General features: G+C 46.7%; 1 protein-coding gene across 3 annotated transcripts in view; it reads left to right on the plus strand.

Annotated features, from left to right (window-relative positions):
- LOC138353996 (uncharacterized) overlaps positions 1 to 27,272 on the plus strand; it is a 117,971-nt gene that overhangs the window by 82,013 nt on the left and 8,686 nt on the right. For all 3 annotated transcript variants that reach the window (XM_069307702.1, XM_069307704.1, XM_069307703.1), the window contains 2 exons: positions 7,013 to 7,100; positions 18,771 to 18,977. In XM_069307702.1, the coding sequence (XP_069163803.1) occupies positions 7,013 to 7,100; positions 18,771 to 18,977 (295 nt within the window). The remainder of the gene's footprint in view (positions 1 to 7,012; positions 7,101 to 18,770; positions 18,978 to 27,272) is intronic.

Here is a 27,272-nt window from a genome sequence, read left to right on the forward strand (position 1 = left end):
CTCTAAATTATGACTTCCAAATTTAATGTATTTATGGCACAGCTATGCTTGTGAAGTTCAACATTTTCTTGTTTTTATTAACTTTAATTAATTTGTATTAAGTGTCCCTGATAAATATTTTTTAGGTCTGTGTGACTCTTGCTGTTTCAGACAAGGAACTCTGCAGTCATGCTGTAGAATTCATCCTATAGAGTAGGTTTATTTCAAGTAATACTTCCATCATGGCATTCAACTCTGTGAATGCTGCTTCAATTTTTCCCCTTGAAACAATTTTTTGTGGAAAAAAATAGAATGTTTTCTTAGACATAATTTTGTTAAGAATATCAACCAGGATTTGGTTCCTACCCTGCATATCTGTATTCAGTTCATCTAGGTAATGAATGATATCACATACATAGGGAGCCTGGCAGACATGTTTCTTCTCATAAAGATAAATTTAGATTTCAGCTATTTAATAAACTCTTGCAAAAAAAATTCTTGAAAGACCCAGCAAACTTTTCATTGGATGAATAGGTATTGGTGTTCAGATCCCATTTCCTTCCACATCTTTGGAGATGCCTTCAAGTGTGAAATACATAAAAAGCTCATGCTTTTTATGTATTTCACAATTAGGTTGGCATCTTTGAGAAATGAGCAGATCTCGAGCTGCATTTCTTGGATTATTTGAGTTTTTTGATGCAGAAAGCAGGGAAATCGAGACAATGCTAAAATTTATATCCTTAACCCTTGAATGGCACAATAGATACATGTACATGGGAAGTAACTGTCAGGGAATGGCGCACATCGTACATATACTATTGAGGGTCTCACACTCGATATTAAATGCCCCCCAAGGGATATGGGCAGTTATAGTCCAGCCACGGCCGATAGTAAACAGACGCCATCTTGGAAAAAAATTGTGGGTAACATTCCCGGGTGTGAGAGCCTCAGTACTGAGTGAACAACCAAGGCTGGCACACGCAGCATGAGCTAAGAGCACTGCTGTTCAGCTTGTGATCACAGCATCACCTAAAAATGTCTAAATATATATGTACCTGCTATTATTTAGTGAAGATAGTATTACATAAGACCCCCTGACTGTGATAAAAATGACCAGGATTCTGATAACAGGACTGTGGTGATAATTAGCACTGTGCATAGTATGGTGGGAGGAGTAAACTTGGTGAGGGAGGGAGGTAGCATTGTCTGCTGACTCTTTGTGGTCACCTGTTAATGTCTTGACTCACCATGCCAACTTAAAACACTTTGGCTCACCGCGCACACAAGACCCGCATTGTCCCGGGTGGGTCTTGGCGTTTCACGGGAGCGTGCGGTAATTCTGAAAAGTGTGTACTCTCTTCAATTTTGTCACCTCAATTTTCGTCCTAGATTTTTCAATTTGGTATCATTGTGTTCGCAATAGAATTCTCTACACGACTAAAGACATATAAAGTCCAAAAGCCCTGCTTACCATCCACAACAAACAGAGAAAGTGAGTGCGTGTTACCTGGGAGCACATAAGAGCTATAAAATGTATACACTCCTTTCATGTTTGTCACCTCAATTCCTGTCCTAGGGCTTTCATTTTGGTATCATTGTGTTCGCAATAGAATTCCCTTGCAGCATGCCTCCTGCGTGACCCGGATTATACCTCGGAGATAGATCCCTCGGAATTTAGGTTTGGGACTTCGTTCCCTTTCTGGCTCCGTTACGAGGTTTCGGAGTCTTTCTGGCTTGATGACTGTGCCTTGTTTGTTTTAGATTCCTGGCATTCCTTCTGTCGTTTCCGCGCGCTGGAGTGGTGGGAAGCTTCCACGGTGGTTCAGGTTTTCCTGGGGGGTGATCTTGAGTACCTGAACGAGTGCTTGTTTGCCCCTGCCCTTCCACGTGATGTTCAGCTCCATGTGCAGGTTCCCTCCCTTTCGGCGGCGCTTGTTGCGGAGGACCTGCGCGTCTGGGGCCTTTTGGCTTTGGCCTTGCAGTTCTTTTCCCTTCTAGAGCTGTCCTTGGATTGGCTCGTGGAGGATGTGAGGGCGTTTGGGTCCGTCCCTGGGTCCAGTGCCTTGTTCTCGCCGGCTCGCTCGTCTGCCTCCTTGTTGAAGCTTTTCGCGTCAATTTTGCGGGATGCAGTTTCCCTGTTCTATGCTTCCCGGCTCGCGTGTCGGCAGGCGGTGCTGGGTTCCTCCGTGGAATCTGCTTGGGCCCTGGCTCTTGGGTTGTCGTCGCCTTTTTGTCCTCTTCCGTTTGAGGCGTCTGCCATGGGGCAGTTTATCCAGGCTGCTCCGTCTGCTTGTTGTCCAATGTCAGACTTGCTGGTCCTCCGGTGGTCCTGTGGGGGGTCTTCCCGGAGGGGTCGTGCCAGGGCTCGGGGTTCCTCTTGTAGTGGTAGGCCACTGGTGTCATGTTCGGGTTCGGTTCCTTCAGACCCGCCCTCGTCTGGTCGGCGCGGTGATCGCTCTGTGCGGGGTTCTGGGTCTCGTAAGGGGCGCCAGCCCTTCCGCAGTTTGCTCCATTGACGGGGCGATGGGGGGGGGGGGAAAGCCTGCGCTGTTCGCTCACGCCTGGTCCCACTATTCGTGGGCGTTTTGGGTCGTGTCTGTCGGCTTGCAGTGGCGTTGGGTGGCCCCCCCCCCCTTTAGGGGGGTCGGGGCTGGCATGGCAGGTTTCTTCCCCTGCGCTTTGTCGGGTCGTCTTGGAGTGGGTTTGCTTGGGCGTGGTTGAAACGACAACATCCCTCAGATGGGTTTCCCGTTTGTTTCCAGTCCCGGAACAGGACTGCGCGGACCTGCGGTTCATTCTGGACCTGTCCCGTCTGAACCCCTGGGTTTATTGCCCCTCCTTTCGGGTGACTACACTGTCCCAGGTTCGGCTCCTCTTGGAACTGGACACTTGGATGGTGTCCCTGGACCTCCGGGACGCTTATTGGCACGTCCCGATTCATCCGAGGTTCTGGGACTGGCTCGGTTTTGTTGTGGGGAGTCTAAGTTACCACTTTCGTTGTCTCCCGTTCGGGTTGAACCTGGCACCTCACATGTTCACACACCTTAAGCGGGTTGTGGTGGTCCATTTGCGTCTCTTTGGTGTACGGGTGTTGGCCTACTTCGACAACTGGCTGGTTTGGGCTCCCAGCTGGCTGGCTTGCTTGCTAGCCAGGGATTTGATTCTTTCCCAGCTCGCCATGTTCGGGTTCTTGGTGAACTGGAGGAAGTCCCATCTGGTCCCCTCTCAGGTTCGGACTTGGCTGGGTCTTATTTGGGACTCTCGGACCGCTTTCTTGTCTCTCCCAGGGAGCCGAGCGAACAGCACGCTGGACTTGTGATCCTGTGGTCCTGGGTTCGATACCAGGTGCCGGTGAGAAACAATGGGCAGAGTTTCTTTCACCCTATGCCTCTGTTACCTAGCAGTAAAATAGGTACCTGGGTGTTAGTCAACTGTCATGGGCTACTTCCTGCGGGTGGAGGCCTGGTCGAGGACCGGGCTGTGGGGACACTAAGGCCCCGAAATCATCTCAAGATAACCTCCCTCCGGAGTCTCTCCTGTGGCTGCGGTCCCGCCTTCGTCTGTTTCTGGTGGGCCCTCGGGTCACCCGGCGGTTGCTTGAGGGGGCTGTACGGGAGCCTGAACTTCGCGATGTTAATTCTACCCGCCGGGTTGGGTTTGGCTTCGTCGGCTGTTTTGGTTCCTTCGGGGTCATCCCTTCCGCCTCTCGCGATTGCTGGGTTTGACCCCCGGGGAGCCTTGCATCGGCTGCTACATCACTAGGTTCCTCTTCGGGTTTTTCGGGGTTCAGTGCCTTGGCGCCTACCCGAGCCCTCGCTCGATGTGTTCACGGACGCTTCGTCTCTCGGCTGGGGTTTTGTGACCAGTGCTCACCAGGCCGGCCAGGGGTGTTGGGTTCCATCCTTCCGTCGAGCCCACAGCACAGTGCGGGAGTTCGCAGCGGTGTGGTCTGCTCTTCGGAGGCTTCGGGTCGCCCGCTAATCGACGATTCGGCTCCATTTGAATTGCTCTCCAGTGGTTCATTGCCTGAACCACTGGAGGTTTGATGAACCATGGGGGTTTGATGCGGTCCTTGGCTCTTTGGGGGCTGGTCGCTTCGGGTGACTCATCTGCTGAGTTCTTGTGGTTTGGCTCTCCTGGCAGTTCACGTGCGGAGAGTGTCCTACGTCTTGGCTGACGGCCTGTCTTGCTTTGTTCCCCGCTTCACGGAGTGGACGGTTGACGACGCTTTCTTCCGTTGGCTTTGCCAAACGTTCGGGCTCCCCGTGGTGGACCTCTTCGCGTCCGATTGGTCGAGGAGCCTTCCCATGTATGCGGTGCCCTTCCCCGATCGCGAGGCCGTCAGGTTCGATGCCTTTCGACTGGACTGGTCGAGGTGAGGGTTCCTGTACCTCTTTCTCCCGGTTCAGCTGTTACTACAAATCCTGACTCGCTTGGAGACTTGCCAGGAGAGAGTTGTTCTTCTGGCCCCTTGGGGGCCAGCCCAGCCTTGGTTTCAGGTGCTGCTTGCTTGGTGTCCGAACCCGAGGGTTTTCCCATGGCTCCGCCTCTTTCAGAAGATCAGGTCAGTACTTCATGTGGCTGGTTCGATCTTCTCCTCGAGTATTCGCGTATATTTTTTTGACTCGAGTCTATCACCATCTCTATGGTGATCGGGTGGCCTCCTTGTTGGTGTCCTACTTGCGGCTTCTTCTCGGCAGCAGTATGACGTTTTCTGGCGGTCCTTCTGTTTCTTTTTGCGTCTCCGTTGTTTTAGTTCGCTGTCAGTTAGGGTGGTCTTGTCCTTTCTCTCTTGGTTGTTTCAGGACCGTCATCTTATGCCTAACACTGTCGCCTCGTATCATGCGTCGCTGGCGGGGCCACTTCAGCTTGCTTTCGGTATCCATGTTACGTCTGCACCGTTTTGCAAGCTGTCTCATGCAGTGTTTCACCTCCGGCCTGCTCATGCGCCGCCTGAGCCGTCCTGGTCTTTGGACAGAGAGCTCGCTTACCTTTTGTCTCCTCGTTTCGTCGTGGCCCTTTCGGTTCAGGATTGTTTTTCCAAGGCTCTTTTCTTGTTGGCATTAGCCTCTGGGGGTTGGATTGGGGAGCTTCATGCTCTCCTCCGGCGCAGGAGTTTCTGCTCTTTCGGTCGTGGCGATTGTTTTGTTCACCTGCAGCCGTCTCCTTCTTTTCTGGCGAAGAATGAGACTGCTGCATTCCAGAAGGGTCCGTGGGTGATTGGTGCTTAGTTGGTACGGTCAGGGGTGCATCATGCTTTGTGGCCGGTTGTGGTATTTTGCCTTTATTTGAGCGCCACGGCTTCTGTGTACGGGGACGCGCTTTGGGTTGATCCGGTTTCCCATCTTCCCTGTTTGCAGGTCGGGTCTCCCAGGTCATTCGCAGAGTTATCGAATCCAGCCAGCTTACGGTCTATCCCCATGCCTATGACGTCCGTAAGTTCGCGGCTCTTGCTGCTGTCTTTGGGAGCATGTCTTGGTCTGACATTCGGACGCGGAGTTTTTGGCGGTCGAACAGGGTCCTGGCTGTTGTTAACTCTTGAATGTCCCTGGGCCCCATCGGGCCTGTGTTGCTTTGGGTCGGCGGTTGCAGCCAGTTGTCTCGACTTCAAGTTGACGAGTGAGCGACGACCGCCTCCCGGGTAAGTCCCTCTTTTTCCGTCTGTGGGTAGTTAGCTCTTGGGAGCCGATGGGGCTCCCCCCAGAAAACCAGTGTTGAATGTAATGAAATGCCATTTTCTGGGTGGGTCCTGGAGGTTCCCCGGCATCCCTCCATCCCTCTGGTTGGTGGTTTTTCGTGTTTTTGACATCCAGTCTCAGAACTGAGGTGTGGGTAGCCAGCGTGAAGGGTCTATGGCTCCCCCTTCCCCCTCCCGGGAAGGGGGGAGCTGTGCAGACAGCGGCGCGGCAACGTGTGACGTCATACTAGTTTGCTCGTTTTCTGTTGGGGAGTTCTATCCACTAGTTCGGCTTTTGGTAGCAATTTTAACCAGAATTGGGGTTTGTTTTGGGGCGCTTACCTTTCTGGGTGCCTAGTCCGGTCAATGACAGACATAGAATGCTTCCAACCACACGGGGGTTTCTATAGGCTGTTTCTCCCCTTGCCTCTCTGAGAGGGCCCGGTTCTGGCCGTGGTCCCCGGTAGGCCTAAGAACTCCATACTCATGTCTTATGCCAAAGTCTGACATTAGCATATCAGCCTGGGATAGCTCCAGGGAGTCTCCGGGACTCGCCCAGAAAATGGCGTTTCATTACATTCAACGCTGGTTTTTTGGATAGGCGGTTTCCAGATTAGAGGGTGTCTACAGTATTAAGTTATTGTGGTTTGTCATCATTAAAAACTAACATTACTCTGTAATTCTCTGCAGTCACAGATTTTGAATTTTTCACATGAACTAAGAATAAAAATGTTCCCAGGCCAGAGTCTTGAGGAATACCACTCATCGCATTCCACTAGCTTGACTTCTGAATGTGAACCTTTCTTTTCTGTATATCAGGTACTCCATTATTCATTTCAGAGTCCGAGCACTTTAAAAATCGATATATTTTGACCAAAAATAAAAATTCTATAAAAAAAGGTAAAAATCTCGTAGCTTCTGGCATAATGTTCATGGAAATCTTATATCGTAATGTTAAATAATAATTTTTTATGAATAAATAACTACCCCTCCTGCCCACTTCTGACAAGGCAACAATTGTGGACAATTTTGTGCTGGGGGGGGGGGGGGGCTCCCAAGCACAAAATTGTCTGCAATTGTTGCTTTGTCACCTTGGGCGTGTTTGTTGTCAAGTTGCATCTGGGGCAGGTTTTGGGGTTCATGAAAAGCATATTTGTTATCTACTTTCTCTCTGAATATTCTTTGGTGTGTGTGTGTGTATATATATCGCATCAGTATTTCACGAGACAATTTTAAAAATTGACCTGCCTTCACTGTGGCAAATCATAACCAGAGGAGAGAGTAATCTTGCTTTAAGGAGCAACTGATTGTACTGCTCAGAAAATTATTCGTGTACTCAAAATTTAACCTTTTCAGATTGCAAGTACGAATGCACCCAGTGTCAGAGAGTGTTCACGGATAAGTCAACTTTGCTTTGTCACATTAGATCACAACATGAAAAAAGGTAAGAAAATTATTTTTAAAAATTTGGATAATTTATGAAAGTCAATATGTGACATTTGATTTTATTTAGGGCATGGAATGGCCATAAAAATGAAATTTCTAAGGAAAACAAGTATTCAGTTTCATAATCTGGTGAGATATAATTAGGAGTCATAAAATGTATGGGCTGTGAGTTTTATCTATGGGCTTGAGAAAAATGGAGCTACTGTATTTATCAAAAGAAAAAATGGAAATTAAAAATTTAGTGAAGACTCGACAGAATAGGAAAAAAATGATTTAAGTGAAATCACAGAAATTAATACTTATGTTTCCAATAATGCATTCATGCATCATCCATTACATCTGCTTCACACATAAGCTTCACATGACGTGGGAAGAGAGAAGGAAGGCTGCAGAAGCAAGAAAGCGATGCAAAGAAAGTGATCAGGATGGGGAAAGCCACAGGACTCGGCTCAGTACAGTATCCACTTGATTTAAAGACCTCTTATTTACTGTTTCGCCGGTTCAAATAGCCGATTTTTAGATCGTTAACTGGGGCCTTATTTACCGAGTCATTGGGCCATTAAATTCGGAATATGGTATTGAGTTTACAGAGTCCAGTACGCATTAAACTGGAGGCCACTATTGTGTTGTGACAACCTTGCCTTCTCTCTAGGCCAGAGGTTACATTTTTCTTCACAGATTTCACTGCTTCTGTTATGCAGCATCTACTCAGAGCTAGTCACAGTCACAACCAGTCAGAGGCAACCATGGTCAAGTCACAGTCAGGCTGTGCAACCTGCTTTCGCACAAGACAGCACATATATGACTTATTGCTTAGTCACTTTTGCTTATAATTAAGTACACATGTGACATATTCCAAGCCATATTTGTTTTCAAGGCACTAACTTTTCCTCTGTTTTATTAAACAATAGAGATTTTATACAAAATTTGACAAGATCCTGAGTTACTTTACAATTTATTTAAATATTTTAGTTTTGTTTTATTATTTTTATAAAACTGTAATATCAATATAGGTATAGGTTCAGTACTAATTGTAATATCTTAACATACTAAGAAGGTCAGGTTAGGTTGTGGTTTTCTATTCAGCTTTTCAAGATAAACTCAATATTCACAATAAATTAGTATGTCACATATGCACTTATTCATAAGTAAGATATTAACTATAAGCAAGTGCAAGAACGGGTTGCAGGCAGGCATTCACAGTCACAAGTCAGTCAGTCATAACCAATCAAAGGCAGTTAGGCATTCATAGTCATAGTAGCAATCAGTCACAGTTTGTAAACAATATGAGTGATGATGTTGACTAAACACCAACATTATTTACTCACAAACACAAAACCTTCTAGTATATAAATAAATAAATAAAGCTGTCAGGCAGGGCAGTCTGCCCCCAAGGCCATCAGCTGGTGGGAAGGTAGCCTAGCCATATGGTATTAATCCCGCTCAGACCGTCTACACGCGGCTCGAGGGGTGGGGGATATATCTGGGAGGGTCTGGTGGGGGATGGGGAAGCTATAAGCCAGTCTGTGGTTGTCCACCCACCTGCCTGCCACTATGCCAGTCACCCACCACTACGACAAAGTCACTGAGGCATTAGAAGAAAAACAGAATGCTGATGTGATATACACGGACTTCGCAAAGGCTTTCGATAAATGTGACCATGGCGTGATAGCACACAAAATGAAGTCAATGGGAATAACCGGTAAAGTAGGACGCTGGATACTCAGTTTTCTGTCAAACAGGACTCAGCGAGTAACGGTCAACCATATAAAATCTAGTCCAAGTGCAGTTAAAAGCTCTGTACCTCAGGGTACAGTCCTTGCACCGCTGCTTTTCCTTATTCTCATATCAGATATAGACAAAAATACAAGTCACAGCTTCGTATCATCCTTTGCAGATGACACAAAAATCAGTATGAAAATTATCTCGGCTGAAGACATTGAAAAACTTCAAGCTGATATTAATAAAATTTTCGACTGGGCATCAGAAAATAACATGATGTTTAACAGTGATAAATTCCAGGCACTCAGGTACGGTAAAAATGAGGACCTAAAACATAATACAGAGTACAAAACACAATCAAATGTACCCATAGTAGGAAAACAGCATGTAAAGGATTTGGGAATAATAATGTCTGACGACTTAACGTTTAAGGAGCATAACCAAGCAAATATTGCGACAGCCAGAAAAATGATAGGATGGATTATGAGAACTTTCAAATCCATGGATCCCATCACAATGGTTGTACTCTTCAAGTCACTTGTGTTGGCCCATCTTGAGTACTGCTCAGTACTCGCTTCCTCCTTCAGAGCAGGAGAGATTGCTGAAATAGAGGGAATACAGAGAACATATACGGCACGCATAGACGCAATAAAGCACCTAAATTATTGGGATCGTCTCAAAGCCCTCCAAATGTACTCACTAGAAAGAAGACGAGAGAGATATCAAATAATATACACCTGGAAGATACTGGAGGGCCAAGTACCAAATCTACACAGTAAAATAACAACGTACTGAAGTAAACGATATGGAAGAAAATGCTGAATAGAACCAGTGAAGAGCAGAGGTGCCATAGGCACAATCAGAGAACACTGTATAAACATCAGAGGTCCGCGTTTATTCAATGTCCTCCCAGCAAGCATAAGAAATATTGCCGGAACAACTGTGGATATCTTCAAGAGGAAACTAGATTTATTCCTCCAAGGAGTGCCGGACCAACCGGGCTGTGGTGGGTATGTGGGCCTGTGGGCCGCTCCAAGCAACAGCCTAGTGGAGCAAACTCTCACAAGTCAAGCCTGGCCTCGGGCCGGGCTTGGGGAGTAGAAGAACTCCCAGAACCCCATCAACCAGGTATCAACCAGGTATCACCAGTCCATTCATCAATCCACGCACCCCGTCCAGCCACCCAACTACCCAGCAAGCCCAGTGATGTCTTGCCTGCCCACCCATTGCAAAGCCCGCCTGCCTACCCTGATGCCCAAACCCCTGTCTGCCATGATGCCCACCTGCCCAACCAGCCCATACCTATCCACCAGTCAGTCACCAATGCATCTATCCATCCACCCTGCCTGCCTGCCCGTCCATTCAGCCTGTCTGACCACCTGCCTGCCTTTCCATTCAGCATGACTGCCTGCCTGCCCTGCCCTGCCCTGCCCCCCCCCCACATCTGCCTGCTCACCCAAACCCACCTGAACCTACCTATCTGCCTGCCAGTCAGCTATCCACCCACCCAGCCAGCCATCAACCCTTCCCATCTTCCTGCCCACTCTGTCCCCCCACCTAACTACCCACCCACCAGTTGGATTGGATGAATTGGTTAACCACTAATCCATCCACCCCCACCTGCCTTCCAGTCAGCAACCAATCCATCCACCCTGCCAGCTCACTACCCAGCCAGTATACACCTGCCCACTACCCATCCAATCAACCTGCCCACTACCCTGCCAGTCCTCATGCCCACCCCCACCTGCCCACCACCTAGCCAGTCCACCTGCCCACCCCCATTCTCGTCTGCCTACCAGCCAGTTATTCATTCGATCCATCCAGACAGACAGCCCACTTGCCTACCCACCCAACTGAGTGGGTCTACCAGCCAGTTAACTAGCCAGTCAGCCCACCCAACATCCATCCTGTTGCTCTTCCAAATATCACTAAAAAGTTACCAACATTTTAAAACCAGATTTAGCAGAGCCCCGGATTTAACAACCTGTGTACAGTCCCATATAGGTTGTTAAATCGAGTGTATACTACAGTAACCTCAGAGGGACGTGGGTTCCCCCCCCCCCACCAGCAGGCAAGTATCCTGGGGGGAGGGGTAGGGGTCCAGCAATGTAACTGAAGCCTCCCACCAATCCACCCCATGACCATTCTACTGCAATCACTTGTACCTCCCCAATCAGTAGAGACCCTCTCCAGATCCCCCCCCCCCTGCTCCCCAACCCCATACCCTCCTTGTTCCCCGACCCTATGCCCTCCTTATTCCCCAACCCCTTCCCCCACCCCATGCCCTTCCCTGTTTCTCCAGCCCATGCTCTCCCCAGTTTCCCCCGCCCCCCAAGCTCTCCTCCCTACCCCTCCCCCACACTTTCTTCTTGCCTCCCCCCCCCCCTCCCCAGGCTTCCTTTCCCTTCCCAACTCTTTGACCTAGAGGGCTCGCCTTCATTCCCCAACCCATGACCTTCCTCCCCCTCCACGACATGCCCCTTCCCCTGCTCCCACATCCCACGCCCTAATTGATACCAACCCTCTCAGCTACACCACCCCAGACCCTCCTAGCCTTCCCGTTCCAGATCCTCTCAGCCCCCTCACACCCCAGATCCCCCAGATCCTCATTCTTAGGCCCTTCCACCCCAGACATACCTTGTCCCTCTACTCCATTGGAATCAAATGAAACTGAGGATGGACTGAAGAGAGTCAGCTTCAAGGTAATATTCTCAAACATAGATGGGATTACGAGCAAGGCAAGTGAATTTAGGAAAAGAGAACAAGAAGTGAACCTGGATGTAATTGGACTCACAGAAACAAAACTCTCAAGAATCAAGAGAGAAAACTCTCAAAACTCGACGAGAGAAAACTCTCAAGGAATGCGGCAAAAAGGAGGATCTGAAACATAATACAGGGTACAAAACACAATCGAATCTGCCTATAGTAGAAAAACAGCATGTCATGGATTTGGGAATAATGATGTCTGACGACATAACGTTTAGGGAGCATAACCAAGCAAATATTGCGTCAGCTAGAAAAATGATAAGATGGATTACGAGAACTTTTAAATCCATGGATCCCATCACAATGGTTGTACTCTTCAAGTCACTTGTGTTGTCCCGTCTTGAGTACTGCTCAGTACTCACTTCCCCCTTCAGAGCAGGAGAGATTGCTGAAATAGAGGGAATACAGAGAACATATACGGCACACATAGACGAGATAAAACCTAAATTATTGGGATCGTCTCAAAGCTCTCCAGATGTACTCTAGAAAGGAGACGAGAGAGATACCAAATAATATACACATGGAAAATACTGGAGGACCTGGTCCCAAATCTACCCAGTAAAATAACAACGTACTGGAGTGAACGATATGGAAGAAAATGCAGGATTGAACCAGTGAAGAGCAGGGGTGCCATAAGCACAATCAGAGAACACTGTATAAACATCAGAGGTTCGCGGCTGTTCAACGTCCTCCTAGCGACTATAAGAAATATTGCCGGAACAACCGTGGACATCAAGAGAAAACTGGACTGTTTTCTAAGAGAATTTCCGGATCAGGCGGGCTGTGGTGGGTATGTGGGCCTGCGGGCCGCTCCAAGCAACAGCCTGGTGGACCAAATTCTCACAAGTCGAGCCTCGAGCCGGGCTTGGGGAGTCCAAGAACTCCCAGAACCCCATCAAGCAGGTATCAAGCAGGTAATCATAACAAATATGGTGTTTCCCCAGGACTACACTAAAATAAGGAAAGAGAGGGAGGGAGGGAAGAAAGGGAAGGAGGTGGAGTGGCCCTACTGGTGAGAAAGGAGTGGAGTTTCAAGGAGATGGTTATCCTGGGCTGTGAGGGGTTCAGAGACTACATAACAGGCACCATGATGATGGGAGGACCAAGAGTAGTAGTAGCAATGATATATAACCCTCCACCAAATGACTGAAGACCCAGGCAAGAGTATGACAGAAACAACAAGGCAGTTAACACTTTTATTGAGAGAGCAGCCATTGCTGCCTGTAGAAATCGATTCCATCTGCTCATCACGAGGGACTTCAATCATGGAAGGATAGACTAGGAAAACAAATAACTGCTTGGAGGTGAGGAAACATGGAGAGCTAAATTGTTGCAAGTGGCAACAAGAAACTTTTTAAATCAGCATGTCAGGGGAACCACAAGAATGAGAGGCAACAATAAACCAGCGAGACTCAACCTAGTCTTCACTCTAAACGACTCCAGCACAAGGGAAATCGGTTTCGAAGCCCCCTGAGGGAATGAGCGATCACAGCATACTGATGTTTGAGTTCCCGGTCGAAGTAGGGTAAATGTACTCAAGGAAGGGCCCAAAAAACAAATGACTGGCATTCCGAAGGGGAAACTATGAGGAGATAAGAAAATTCATTACAGATATAACTTGGGAAACAGAGCTCAGAAGAAAGACAGCCCAAGACATGATGGACTACATCACGCAGAAGTGTAAGGAGGCAACAGACAAGTTTGTCCCGGTCCAAAAGGAAAAAAATTAAATGCAGACGAGCAGCTCATTTAATCAGAGATATAAACTAGCAAAGCAACTAAGTACAAGCATTTGGAGAAACTATAGAAATTACAGATCACTAGAGAGCAGAGAAAGATACCAGAGTGCCAGGAATGACTACGTCATGGTGACAGGAGAAGCAGAAAGACACTATGAAAGTGACATAGCATGCAAGGCAAAGACTCGACCTAAATTGCTTCACAGCCACATCTGAAAAAAAACAACAGTGAAGGAACAGGTAATGAAACTGAGGATAGGGGCAGACAGGCACAACCAGCAGATATCAGAGCCAACTAGGAACAAAACTTTCCTAGATCTGGTCTTCACAAACAATGAAGATATAATCAGGGGACATAATGATCTCGGATACCACATATGCAGATCACAAGCTCATTGAATTGCAAACTATCATCAATACTCAGAATAGACCTAAAACAATGATGAAGAAAGAGGGGTTATTCAGTAAATTAAATTTTAATAAAAGGATTGACTGAGAGAAAATAAACATGGAACTTACAAACATTCAATGGGAAACTGTTCTAAGTAATAAAAATCCTGCACAAGGAATAGAAAAACTGACTTTCAAAGCATATAAAATCTGTCTCAACCATGTTCATTTGCAGAAAGCTAGAAAGAGGTCTGACTTAGAAAGAGAACGCAAGCGACACTACCAAAAAAAAAAAGGAAAAAAATAACGAAAATGCTAAACCACCGTGCTGCGCCGAGTTTATTGTGAAATTCCCCCTGTGCGCATGAAATAAAGGGTTCCCAATAAATTCTTTTTTTTTCTTCGTAAAATGATAAATTCCCTTCCCTGAACATGTGTATGTAAAAATAAATACCAAATTCCTCTTACTTTGGCTGTGGGGACGTGGACAAGGTGCGCTATGACGTCATCAGGGCCTTGTTCGCCCGTGCATGACTCACCCAGACAGTCGCGCGGACCATTCAAGCACCGGGTGTTGCCACAAATATATTTTCAGTTATTTGTTCTATGTATTTCCAATGCGGTTTTATTTGTTTTTTATCATATATGATACATATTTGTGTCCTTTACACTATATACAGTAGAATGTTCATAATGTTCCATGGAACTGTGATACATGTGTCAGTAATGTGTCCACAATAAATGTTTGTCTCAATATTACTTGTTAAAAATTCACTAAAATTACAATATGTACAGTTTCACACACTACACAGTAACACACTGTATTACACACTCAGTACTTCAGAAGTGAGTAATAATCAACAAAGTAGTCCATGATGCACTGCACGACTTTGCTCTTGTTGCACCAGGTAGAGATAGATTTTCGCTTGCTGTTTCTTCATTCTGCGTGCTTGCAAATAACGCACTCACATACACCCTTGGCTTTAGTACTTGTAGGTTGTATGTAGCCAAGCTTGTAAAGCATAAGGTAGTATTGAAAGGATTATAGGAAAAGATCAATTTGTAAGGTAGTCTTGTAAAGATCGCTTTGTATGGTCCCACACAGGAAGAGATTCAGCTTGCCTCAAAGAGTGTCCATCAGTCAGGAAGAGATTCAGGTATTCTTGAAAATATCTATGGAAAATTAACAAATCCACAAGGGCTGTGACAAGGATTCGAACCTGCGTCCAAGAACATCCCAAACGCTGCCTTAATTGACTGAGCTAGGACATGGTCAAAATGAAGTACGGGTAAGTAGGGTCAAAATGATATAATGAAGTAAGGGCGAAGAGGGAGAACTGCCTATTGACATCGCTCGAGTGCATGGGGGAGTTGTGTAAAACCCTGGTTTGTGCCTCGGAGAGGCTGCAGGATCCAGTAAGTTCAGTAGAACTTCGGTTTCAACTCTTTTTGACCATTTTGTAGCTCAGTCGATTAAGGCAGTGTCTGGGATGCTCTTGGACGCAGGTTTGAATCTTCGTCATGGCCCTTGTGGATTTGTTCATTTGATGCATCACGCAATTGTGATTTGTGTGTATATCTATGGAAAACACCACCATGGAAGCCGCTAACACTGCTCATCTATGCTACTTGTATCAGATGCATCATCACTGAGTGCAGAAAATGATTCATCTATGTATCATCTAAATAAATTGGAGATAGCATAGAATTGCAAGGGTGATGCTCAGAGTAAACTGGATACGCTCGCTGTATCGTCCTCATAGGTGCTGTATCACTTGCATCCGACCTTTGTGTTAGGTCCTTATTGCGCCTAGCTTCACCAATATTATAACCCTTATGTTCTTCAAACAAAAGGTTTGAATTTCACCGACAGAGCGTTATCTTTCAATACCACGTCGGACAGGTGTTTGGGAGCCAGAGGCGCGTGCGCCACCCCTGGTTGTTCACTTGGTACTAACCCAGCCAGCAGCCCTTGGACATTCTGGGAATTTTTTCCAAGATGGCTGCCTCTCACTGTAGGTCCTAAGAGTCCATTTCGTACACAACCAATCTCGCACACATTCAGAGTGGGTACGGAAAAATCAAAGAGTTTTCTTGGTTGGCGCAGTTTCCCGCCGACCGAGAATACTTGGTTGGCGCAGTTAAGTGGTTAAGTAGATACGACTTTCCCTACAAAGGAGGAATAATTTAACCCTAAAGTTGCTAAGGGGTCCCGAGGAGATTTACACCTCTGTGCGCAAAAAAAAAAATGTTTTTTAATTATTTTGTGTTCTAAAAATGATAATTTTGTTCCCTGGGCACGGGAAAATAATAAAAAAATCGTAGGGACATATTTTGGGCGCAACATGCCGAGGAAGTCTGGCAAAATGTCGGCGTCGACAGAGAGCGGTCGTCAGAGCTGGTCAGCGTCACCCGAGCTGACAGGTGAGAGTTGCCACAAAGATATTATCATCTAATTATTTCAATGTCTCTGAATAATTTTTTCTTAGTTTTTTGCAGTAATATTATTGAATAGTGTGTAGTGTGATAGATTTATATAATAAAATGTGTGAATCATTGTTATACTCAAAAGTATGGTGTTTATATTACGGTTCAATTATTACGTTCATAAAACAATAAACAAATAGTTTTGCAGTTATTACACTATATACACACATTATATACAGTATAAGTATCTACATGTTTTGTTCATCACAACTGTACAACTAAACTGATAGTTCAGGCACTAAGAGACGTTGCTAGACACAGTCAGCTGGCGGCTGCCTCCCTTCCTCATTCAAGGTCAGGTGCACTAAAATTTCTCCTCCAACAATACTGTTTGGGGTATTATTACACAATATACACACAATATATATAAGTATCTACTTGTATGCACCGTAACTGTACACCTAAGCTTGTAGGGGGCCCAAAGAGCATAATGGCCACCCTCTACACAGCTAGACAAGTCAAGCAAATGATGCCTCCGTCACCCAAATGGCTCCTCCCAACATAGTCCTTTTGCAGTTATTACACTAATACACACATTATATATAAGTATCTACATTTGTGTTCACCATAGATAACCACTGAGCTGGTATGGTGAATGCAGACAATAACAGGTGGCCACACAGTCAGTAAACGACGCTATCTCCCCTCCCTCCCTCCCTCCCTCAGCATTACTCCTCCCACACAGCAATAATTATCTCAACAATCCTGCTATTGTCACAATCCTGGTAGTTTTTATCACAGTCACAGTCATCTGTAATACTGTCATCGCTAAATAATAGCAGTTACATATTTATTTTGACAGTTTTAGGTGATGCTGTGGTCACAAGCTGAACAGCAATGCTGTTAGCTCATGCTGCATGCGCCAATCTTGGTTACTCCCACAGTAATGTGGCTCTCACACCGGAGAATATTGCCCACGATTTTTTTAAAATATGGCGTCTTGTATACAAGAGCCCTGAGGAAGCCGATGCAAATACCTTGTAGCCGCGGGCCATTTGAATCGTGCCTGGCACCCTATGGCGTATACATACACTGTGCGCACCGTGGGATATGTTACTCATGGCGTATATATACGCCATGCGCAGTTTAACCCTTAAAAACTGCGCAATACACCTACTGGCCCTCGTCTGGTTTGCGCAACGCACCTCTGGGTATTTGTATTTTTCACGTTCCATTCAAAACTCTTGTGGCGTCCCAAAACAAACCCCTATTCTGGTGAAAATTGCAACCAAAAACCAAACGAGTGGATAGAACTCCCCAAACAAAAACGAGCAAACTAGTATGACGTCACCCATCATCGCGCCGCTGTCTGCGCAGCTCCCCCCCTCCCCAGGAGGGGGTTATGGGTAGCCCCAGACCTACCACGCCGGCGATCCACACCCCAGTTCTTCAGCTGATGCTAATGGCACCGGTTGTGTGCTCCGGCTCCAGTGGTTGTTTCAGCAGTGTACCTAGAGTGTGGTGTCTGTCTTCTAGGTGGGGGGACTGGATGGATGGTGGGGGAGTCTGGATGGATGGATGGTGGGGGGGTCTGGATGGATGGTGGGGGACTGGATGGATGGTGGGGGGGTCTGGATGGATGGATGGTGGGGGGTCTGGATGGATGAAGCTTCATTCGCAGCTCCCTCCTTCCCCCTCCCAGGGAGAGGGGAGCTGTGCAGACAGTGGCACAGTGGCTGTGGTGACGTCATGTTTGTTTGCTTGTTTTCTGATTGGGGAGTTCTGCTTGCTTGTTCGGCTTTCGGTTTGCAATTTTTAACCAGCTGTAGTTTGTTTTGGGATTCCTACCTTTTTGGGTGTCTAGCCCGGTCGATGGCAGACATGGAATGCTTCCAAACACACGGGGGTTTCTATAGGCCATTGCTTCTCGTGCCTTTCTGAGGGGGGACAGGTTTTGCCACGTGGTCCCTGGTAGGCAAGAACACCAATAGAATTGACTGATGCCACAGTCTAATACATACATATCAGCTCGGTAAGCTCCTGGAAGCCTCCGGGACTTGCCCAGAAAATGGCGTTTCATTACATTCAATGCTGGTTGTTTAATTTACTTTGGTGGCTTAACATTTCACAGGTTTATGTACTTTCTTTGAGAGAAACACTTCCTGTAGCTGTTCAGCATGATGGTATTTACATTCTAGCCTCTTGCATGCGCAATATTAGATAAGTTTTTAAAGAAATTATCAAGCTTTAATATTTTCTTTCTATTTAGCACCTTAAATTGTATGAGATCCTATTACATGTCATGCTCGAAGCATTGTCACCTCTATAGCATTCACCCTATATTTTCACAATAATTTAGTTTCTGGGTGATTTAAATGCAGTCTTAGATTGAATTTGGTAATTAGTAATAATATTTGTTGTATCCTTTAATTGAAAGGTATTGATTATGACTACTACTTGGTTTTGATCTCATTTAAGTCCATTTGAAATATTACACTTCTCGAGAAAACTTTAACTAAGTTACTAGTATAATTTAAATTCTCTAATTATATAATAGCATTTTTGATTTGTACTTAAGTTTAAAATTGTCATTAAATTTTAATAATCTTTCAATTTCTTTGCAGATATAACATTCAGTGTGAGCTATGCTTAAAGCGTTTCTATCACCGAGCGCATTACAATGAACACGTTCGAATACATACTGGTGAGAAACCATACATGTGTGAGTTGTGTGGCAAGAAATTTTCCTGGCATGACAGTGTGAAAAAACATATGCAGACTCATAGTGCTGAATCCAAGTACAAGTGTCGCCTTTGTGGAAAATGGTTTCGGTAAGTTTGAAATGCTACGACGGTTTAATTTCTTTCGTCACAAAAATGTAGTTTATAATTCAGCTTACCGCTACCATATATGATGTCTTACTATACAAGTTCAAGCTTATGCATGCCCATTCATGACTAAATACATTGTTTACTTTATGGGGAAGTGCCCCTTGTGGCTTTCTGAAGCACTCTCTCTGAGATGGTCCCAAACCACTGGAGTGCATCAACTGTGGAGTTCACTTCAGCATACAGTCGACCAGAGCCAGAACCTTCCCCTCCACCCCCTCACAGAGGAATGAAGAGCAGGTGACTGAGAATGCTACCACAAAGTCAGAAAGCCAATATAAACCAGTTCCCCCACCATCCATTCAGGCAGGCAGGGAGGCAGGCAGGCAGGCAGGCAGGCAGGCAGGCAGGCAGGCAGGCAGGCAGGCAGGCAGGCAGGCAGGCAGGCAGGGAGGGAGGGAGGCAGGCAGGCAGGCAGGCAGGGAGGGAGGGAGGGAGGGAGGCAGGCAGGCAGGCAGAGATTGGGAGGGAGGTAGGCAGGAAGGGAGGCAGGCAGGCAGAGCTTGTGAGGGAGAGGCAGGGAGGGAGGCAGGCAGGCACGGAGGGAGGCAGGGAAGGAGAGGATGGAGATGGATTGATGGAAGGATGGAGGGAGGGATGGAAGGATGGATGATTTGAGTGTGTGTGTGTGTGTGTATGGGCTGCAGGGGTGGGGGTGGGGGGTTGGGGGAGGTGTGTCGGTGGTGGTGAAGGGACCGACTCGGTGATAACCCTAACTCTGACCCAGTTATTTTTTTTTTAACTTGATTTGTTTCTTCAATTCTGGATGGATGGAAGGAGAAAGGGGATGGATGGAGAGAGGGAGGGAGGGATGGATGGAGAGAGGGAGGGAGAGATGAAGGGGGAGGGAGGGATGGAGAGAGGGAGGGAGGGAGGGATGGAGGGAGGGAGGGATGGAGAGAGGGAGGGAGGGAGGGAGGGATGGAGAGAGGGAGGGAGGGAGGGATGGAGAGAGGGAGGGAGGGAGGGATGGAGAGAGGGAGGGAGGGAGGGATGGAGAGAGGGAGGGAGGGAGGGATGGAGAGAGGGAGGGAGGGAGGGATGGAGAGAGGGAGGGAGGGAGGGATGGAGAGAGGGAGGGAGGGAGGGATGGAGAGAGGGAGGGAGGGAGGGATGGAGAGAGGGAGGGAGGGAGGGATGGAGAGAGAGAGGGAGGGAGGGATGGAGAGAGAGAGGGAGGGAGGGATGGAGAGAGAGAGGGAGGGAGGGAGGGAGAGAGAGAGGGAGGGAGGGATGGAGAGAAGGAGGGAGGGATGGAGAGAGGGAGGGAGGGATGGAGAGAGGGAGGGAGGGATGGAGGGATGGAGAGAGGGAGGGAGGGAGGGGGGATGGAGAGAGCAAGGGAGGGCTGGAGAGAGCAAGGGAGGGCTGGAGAGAGGGAGGAAGGGCTGGAGAGAGGGAGGGAGGGAGGGATGGAGAGAGGGATAGATGGAGAGAGGGATAGATGGAGAGAGGGATGGAGGGAGAGAGAGGGATGGAGGGAGGGATGGAGGGAGGGAGGGAGGGAGGGAGGGAGGGAGGGATGAAACAAGCATGGTGTGTGTACAGGGATTAGACCCGTCCACTCACGCTAGAGTTGTTCCAATAACATACAGTAATTTCTCAAAAAGCAGATGTCTATCATATTACAGTATATTTTCGGTTTTATTTAGTTTAGTTTAATTAGGATAATAAAAAGCTATTAAAACACTGGTTTTAGAAATTATTTATTAATATAAAACTTTCAAAAGTCATGGGTCACTGAACTATGACGACACACAGACGAAAGCGAGTGAAACCTCACTGTAAAGTGAGGTTTACAGTACAGTATTCTCTTATCTGTCCACCCTCACTCATCTTGTTTCATCACAGAAAATGTCTATAAGGAGATTTTACCACATGTAGCTAGGTAATCACGCTTCATCCTTTAAATTAATGTACAAAGATACGTGTGCCCCAAATCAGTGAACGAAAATCATGGAAACTCAGTTGTTCACTTGTGTGGATCACTCTGGCTGGTGTTTGTGTGGACCATTTTGGCTGGTGTTTGTGTGGACCATTTTGGCTGGTGTTTGTGTGGACTATTTTGGCTGGTGTTTGGTTCATATGGTTCACTTGTGTGATCCAACTTCTTATGAAGGAATTATTAATTGTAATCTGTGATAGAATGAGAAAGTTTTCCACCAGTCTGTGAACTCTGTCTGGACATCGTAAGCAAATCTGAACATCCCTCGCTTCGGCGAACCATTGTTCGTCGAACCTGGTGAGTAAATTCGGCCTGAAAAGTGTGTGAACTAGTCGGAGATTCGTTGAATCGAGGTTGTACTGTATAAAATATAATTTGACACTGTAATATGACTTGCACTATGGAATAATGATATTCCATAGTGCAAGTCAATTAATTTAGATGATGATAAATGCCCGAGAATATTAATAGTAGAAATCAAGTTTATTGTTTTAAGTACAGGAACAGCTGATCTAGACTGTATAAACTATTTCCATTAAACGAAAGTATATACTATCAAATAAAAATAAATATTATTAATCAATAATCCTTAACCCTTGTGTTGCTCAGGGCTAATTAGCATTTGTCACCCACAGGTGCATACCAAAAAAAAAAAAAAAATCTTCTGAACCTGTTAATTTGTGTTCTCTGATCATGGGAAAAATAATAAAAAAATCGTAAGTGGCATATATTGCCCACTATAGGGCGGGAAAGTTGGGCAAAAAACAGGCGCTGACTCAGCATGCGTCCCAGACAGTCTGTTGCTCCCAGCTGTCAGGCAGGAGTGGCCACAAAGAGATAATTATCTAATTATTTCAATGTCTCTGATTGATTTTTCGTAGTTTTTTGCTGTATTATTATTCAATAGTGTGTAGTGTGATATATTTATATAATAAAATGAGTGAAACATTGCTGTACTCTAAATTATGATATGCATATTGTTGATTCAATTATGTTCATCACACAGTGAACAAATACTGTGTCGGTTATTACACTATATACACAGGTTATATATAAGTACTGTCTCCACTCGATCATACGGACTATATGGGAAGGACCCCCCAGCCGGATTATCACATTTTTCGGATAATGGTACTTTTTCACCTACGAGTCCAAAAGTGACAATTTCCAACTACTTTTATACTACAAACAACATAATTTGAATTGCCTTGCCACATATAATTATTAAATATTCAACTAGAAACCTCAACTTACCTTGTTGGTGTTCGTCTTCTTGATTGATGCCACACATCTTGAAGTTAAGAATTCTTAACAATTTACGTAACCTATACTAACACAACACTTAAAATTACTGTACAGTTCATTAAGCAAAGTTAGTTTTGACTGCCAGCTGGTGAAGCCTCACTGGTTGAAGGCATTTGGGTTGCCTGTGAGGCCTCGCTTGTTGAAGGCGCTTGCATGCGCCTCACTTGTTGAAGGCGCTTGGCTTGCCTGTGAAGCCTCACTTGTTGAAGGCATTTGGCTTGCTTGTGACGCCTCGCTTGTTGAAGGCGCTTGCTTGCTTGCTCCTCACTTGTTGAAGGCGCTTGGCTTGCCTATGGCGCCTCACTTGTTGAAGGCGCTTGCTTGCTTGCTCCTCACTTGTTGAAGGCGCTTGGCTTGCCTATGGCGCCTCACTTGTTGAAGGCATTTGGCTGCCTGTGACGCCTCACTGGTTGAACAACACATAACTTGTCTTTAATTGCTAGGACAACCTTCTTCCTCTTAACACCTCCAGAACGATTGATGCTGCTACCAGACATAGTCTTGGCCAAAAATATTCAAAGTTACTATGAAAATAAAAAAGTTATTTAAAAAAATATTTCACTAATGGCGCAGCACTGTGTATAACACGAGGGACGGACGCACATGGGTTGACCAGTGTTGGACGGGTCCACTTGGGGTGGGGCAGCTATAGCGCGTTACGTAGGCCGCCAGGAGGAAAAAAAACTCAATATTTTTGAAGGAAACTTCAGCCTGTGCACATTACTTTTAGGAAACTTATTTATTTGTTAATACATAATTACTAGTACTTATTTAATTTGTTTTTGGCTATGATTAAGTGTTCTAAAATTAATGGTAATTCCTGTACCCAGGTGGTCCCTTCCGACGCACCCCTCCCACCCTCCCAACACCACCCACCCACCCCACCCCCTCCTCCACCATGCGTCTAGAGCCACAGACGGGATTAATACGGTATGGCCGAATATTCATCCGGCCAAACCAGCTTTTATCCGGTTTCTGTGGCCATTTTGGCCGGATATTGTGATAGCTTTATCCGATCACGATTTTGGCCGTATAAGGGCGTTTTCCGGATGTTTGAATCCCGGATAATCGCGGGGTTACAGTATCTGCATGTTTTGTTCACCATAACGAACCACTAAGTTGGTATTATGAGTCAAAAAGCAATGAGGAGTGACCGCCATACACCAGCCAGCCACTCGCTGTCATTCACTCGCTCAACACCTCACTCGCCCCCACATTCTCCTTCCACCATGCTGTTTTTGCTTTTATTCACTATATACAGACGTTATATATAAGTATCTTCATTCGTGTTCACCATAATGAACTGTTAAGTTGGTATGCTGAGTGGCAGTGGTTGTGGCAGCCCGCCACTGGCTGCCACTTCCTCCCTCCCTCAACTCGCCTGACTCCCCCATATTCTCCTCCAACAATACTGTTTTTGCTTTTATTCACTATATACAGACATTATATATAAGTACATGTTTTGTTCACCACAACTGTACAACTAAGCTGATATAGTTAGTTCAGGCACTAAGAGACGTCTCTGACACAGTCAGCTGGTGGCTGCCTCCCTCACACATTCAAGGTGAGATGCACTAAAATTTCACCCCAAACAATACTGTTTGTGGGGTTATTACCCTATATACAGACGTTATATATAAGTATCTACATGTTTTGTTCACCATAACTGTTCAACTAAGCTGGTATAATGCCCAAAGAGCATAGTGGCCACCCCTACCAACATGACAAATCATGCAGATGTTGCCACCCCATCACCAAAATGGCTTCTTCCCCACACTCCTTTTGCTGTTATTACACTGTATATACACATTATATATAAGTATCTACATTCGTGTTCACCATAACGAACCAATAAGTTGGTATGCTGAGTGGCAGCCAGTGGTAGCCCGCCACTGGCTACCACTTCCTCCCTCCCTCCACCTCACCTGACTCGCCATCATTCTCCTCCCACCATACTGTTTTTGCTTTTATGTACAGACATAATATATAAGTATCTGCATGTTTTGTTCACCATAGCGAACAACTAAGCTGGTATAGAGTGTCCAGACAGTAAAAGGTGGTCACACAGAGTCAGCAGTACTTCCTTCCCCACCAAGATTACTCCTCTCACTACAGCACTAATTATCACAACAATCCTGCTATTATCAGAATCCTGGTCATTTTTATCACAGTCAGGGGTCTTCTGTAATAATATCGTCGCTAAATAGTAGCATGGACATTTATATTATTGCATTTTTAGGCGATGCTGTGGTCACAAGCTGAACAGCAGTGCTGTGAGCTCATGCTGCGTGCGTCAGGATTGGTGGCTCACTCAATACTGAGGGCCTCCCACCTGGGAATTTGGCCCACGATTTAAAAAAAATGGTGTCTGTTTACAAAAGCCCTGATGAAGGTGATGTGAACCCCGGATATCCGCGGGTCGTTTAAGTCTTGCGTAGTACTCCAATACATCATATGATGTGATGCGAATTTTATAGCAAGTCACTCAACACATCGTATGATGTGTTATGCAATTTAAGGGTTAATAAAGAAGTGTAAATGAGGCTGGATACAATTCGATCCATTAATATGTAGAAATTATTCCCTGTGGCGGCTGGCTGATGCAACATGGCCATGATTCTAGGGAGAAATCGAGTGCTACTATGCCTCAATGAAATAATTTAATTTCACTACTCTATTGGTTAGTAGTGTAGTAAAATATAATGCCTAGTACAAGAATTACATCTTATTGTACTAGGGGTTAGTAGTTAAGGATTGGAAATTTCCAACTAGGCCCTCCCTGCTTTCTCCTACATGTGCATGCACTGTAAATTTGAACAAGCCATCCTAAACTTAAAGCATCATGAATGTATGTCTTTTCACTAGGAAAGATGCCAGGTCCACTGTCTTACCTTTTTCTCTGGCATGACTGACACAGTGCAATTCCTTTTTCCACCCTTCTTCTGTTCCTCAGTTCCACAACCATTTCCATTTCCATTTCTTAAATCCCAACACCTCCACCTGTGTCCCTGTCTCCCCTCCAGTCTCGGTGGCGGAGTCGACTGACACCACCATACAGATTCCTGTTGCTTTTGATTCTCCCTCATGTGTTGACATTCATCAAGTGCACTTTGCCATTTCTGTCCTTCCTCACCCCCCCCATTTACTTGACATCACCTTCCCAGTGTCTTTTTTCCATTCCCCCACCACTCTAACTCTTCCATCTTTGCTAGATTTACCTATGACCCACCCTAATTTCACTGAACCTGTCCCTGATCCTCCCATGTTCTTTTTTACCTTAGTTTTCTGGGAGGAGCCCCGTCGGCTCCCCGGAGCTTTACCGGCTGATATGCTAATGTCAGACTTTGGCATCAGTCATGTGTATGGAGTTCTAGGGCCTACCGGGGACCACGAGCCAGAACCTGGCCCCCTCAGAGAGGCAAGGGGAGCAATGGCCTATAGAAACCCCCGTGTGGTTGGAAGCATTCTATGTCTGCCATCGACCGGGTCAAGCATCCAGAAAGGTAAGCATTCCAAAACAAACCCCTATTTTGGTGAAAATTGCTACCTAAAGCCGAACTAGTGGATAGAACTCTTCAACAGAAAACAAGGAAACTAGTATGACGTCATACGTCACCGCGCCGCTGTCTGCGCAGCTCCCCCCTCCCCGGGAGGGGGAAGGGGGAGCCCCAGACCTCCCACGCCGGCTATCCACCCATCAGTTCTTCGGCTGATGCTATAGGCAACGGTTATGTGCTCCGGCTCCAGTGGTTGTTTCAGCACTGTAACTAGAGTGTGGTGTCTATTTTCTAGGTGGTGCGTGAGCCGGGAGTGATTCTCCAGTACTCGGGCTGCATGCGCCTAGGGTTCCCTTCCCTAGGTGCCCTGTAAGTACTGCCCTTGGGGCTTGGGGCCGCCTTCCACAAGTTCCTTGGGTCCTGCCCCTGCTAGGCCGTTTACTGCTTGGTTTTCGGCCGCTCTTTGTGTGCTCGGGTGTTCTGTCTCCCTTGTTCGCCTTAGAGTAAGGGGCAGTGTTTGCACTGGTGGGGCGCAGGGTACTGTGCAGCTTGTCTTTACCAATCATAGCGGCCAGCTGTGTTCCGCTTGGGTACGCTGTCCTCTTGCGGGGTTTTCTTTTTCTTTATGTTTATCTACCTGGTGGGGGTCTGCCTTCGTTCTTGCCCCTTTGTGTCCCTTGTGTTCTGAGTATTTTCTGGTGGTACCCCTGCTAGGTCCCCGTGAGTGTACACGTCCCGGGGGTTCAGCTCTTAGAAAGTTGTTTGGTAGCTTTGGGTGCCGGTTAGCAGTACCCTGCCTGGGATTACCTGAGCGCGAGTCCTCTTATAGTAAACACTCGGGACCCTGGGAAACCCCTGGGGGCGGGCGGGTCCAATGGATGTGACGCCAGAGTCCCCCCCTCGCTTCCAGCGAGTTTGAGGGTTGCTCTCACCCTTTGTCTCTGGGTGACTCTCTGTTTTGCCTGCGTCTGCTGCCTGTGGGGTCGGTGACACCTTCGACCCGGAGTCGTGCGAGTTTGGTTGCTCGTTGTGGCTCGGTTACCCAGTTGTGCTAACAAAGCGGGTGCGGGCAGCAGGGGCGTTGCACTTGAGCCTTGGTGGTGGCAACGTTCTCGTGGTTTCCTCCCCGGGAGCCCCGGGGCTGCCCCGTTGTAGTTCGTTTTGGGACTTGGGGGTGTTGGTTGCTTCGGTTCCATCCACGCCCCCTTGTCTTTCCCCTGGATCACCCTTCCTGCCTGCAGCCGGTTCCTTACCGTCTGTAGGTTCGGGGCGAGGTTTTTGATGGTGTTGAGACTCGGGCAGTCTCGGGAAATTCCCCTTCCGGGGTAGTGACGGGGGCATTTGAGCCTGTTACTCCAGCCGTGTTGTACGAGTCTGCCAGTGGGCTCCCTTCACTTGTGTTTTCACGGCTGCCCCGGTTTTCTGGTACGGCCGGGGCTTTGGGGGAACGGCTCGGCCCCGGGGTCTGTTGTGTAGGTTCCTGGGGCTGGG

The sequence above is a fragment of the Procambarus clarkii genome, chromosome 60 (genome assembly GCF_040958095.1).
Source record: "Procambarus clarkii isolate CNS0578487 chromosome 60, FALCON_Pclarkii_2.0, whole genome shotgun sequence".
Lineage (NCBI taxonomy): Eukaryota > Metazoa > Arthropoda > Malacostraca > Decapoda > Cambaridae > Procambarus > Procambarus clarkii.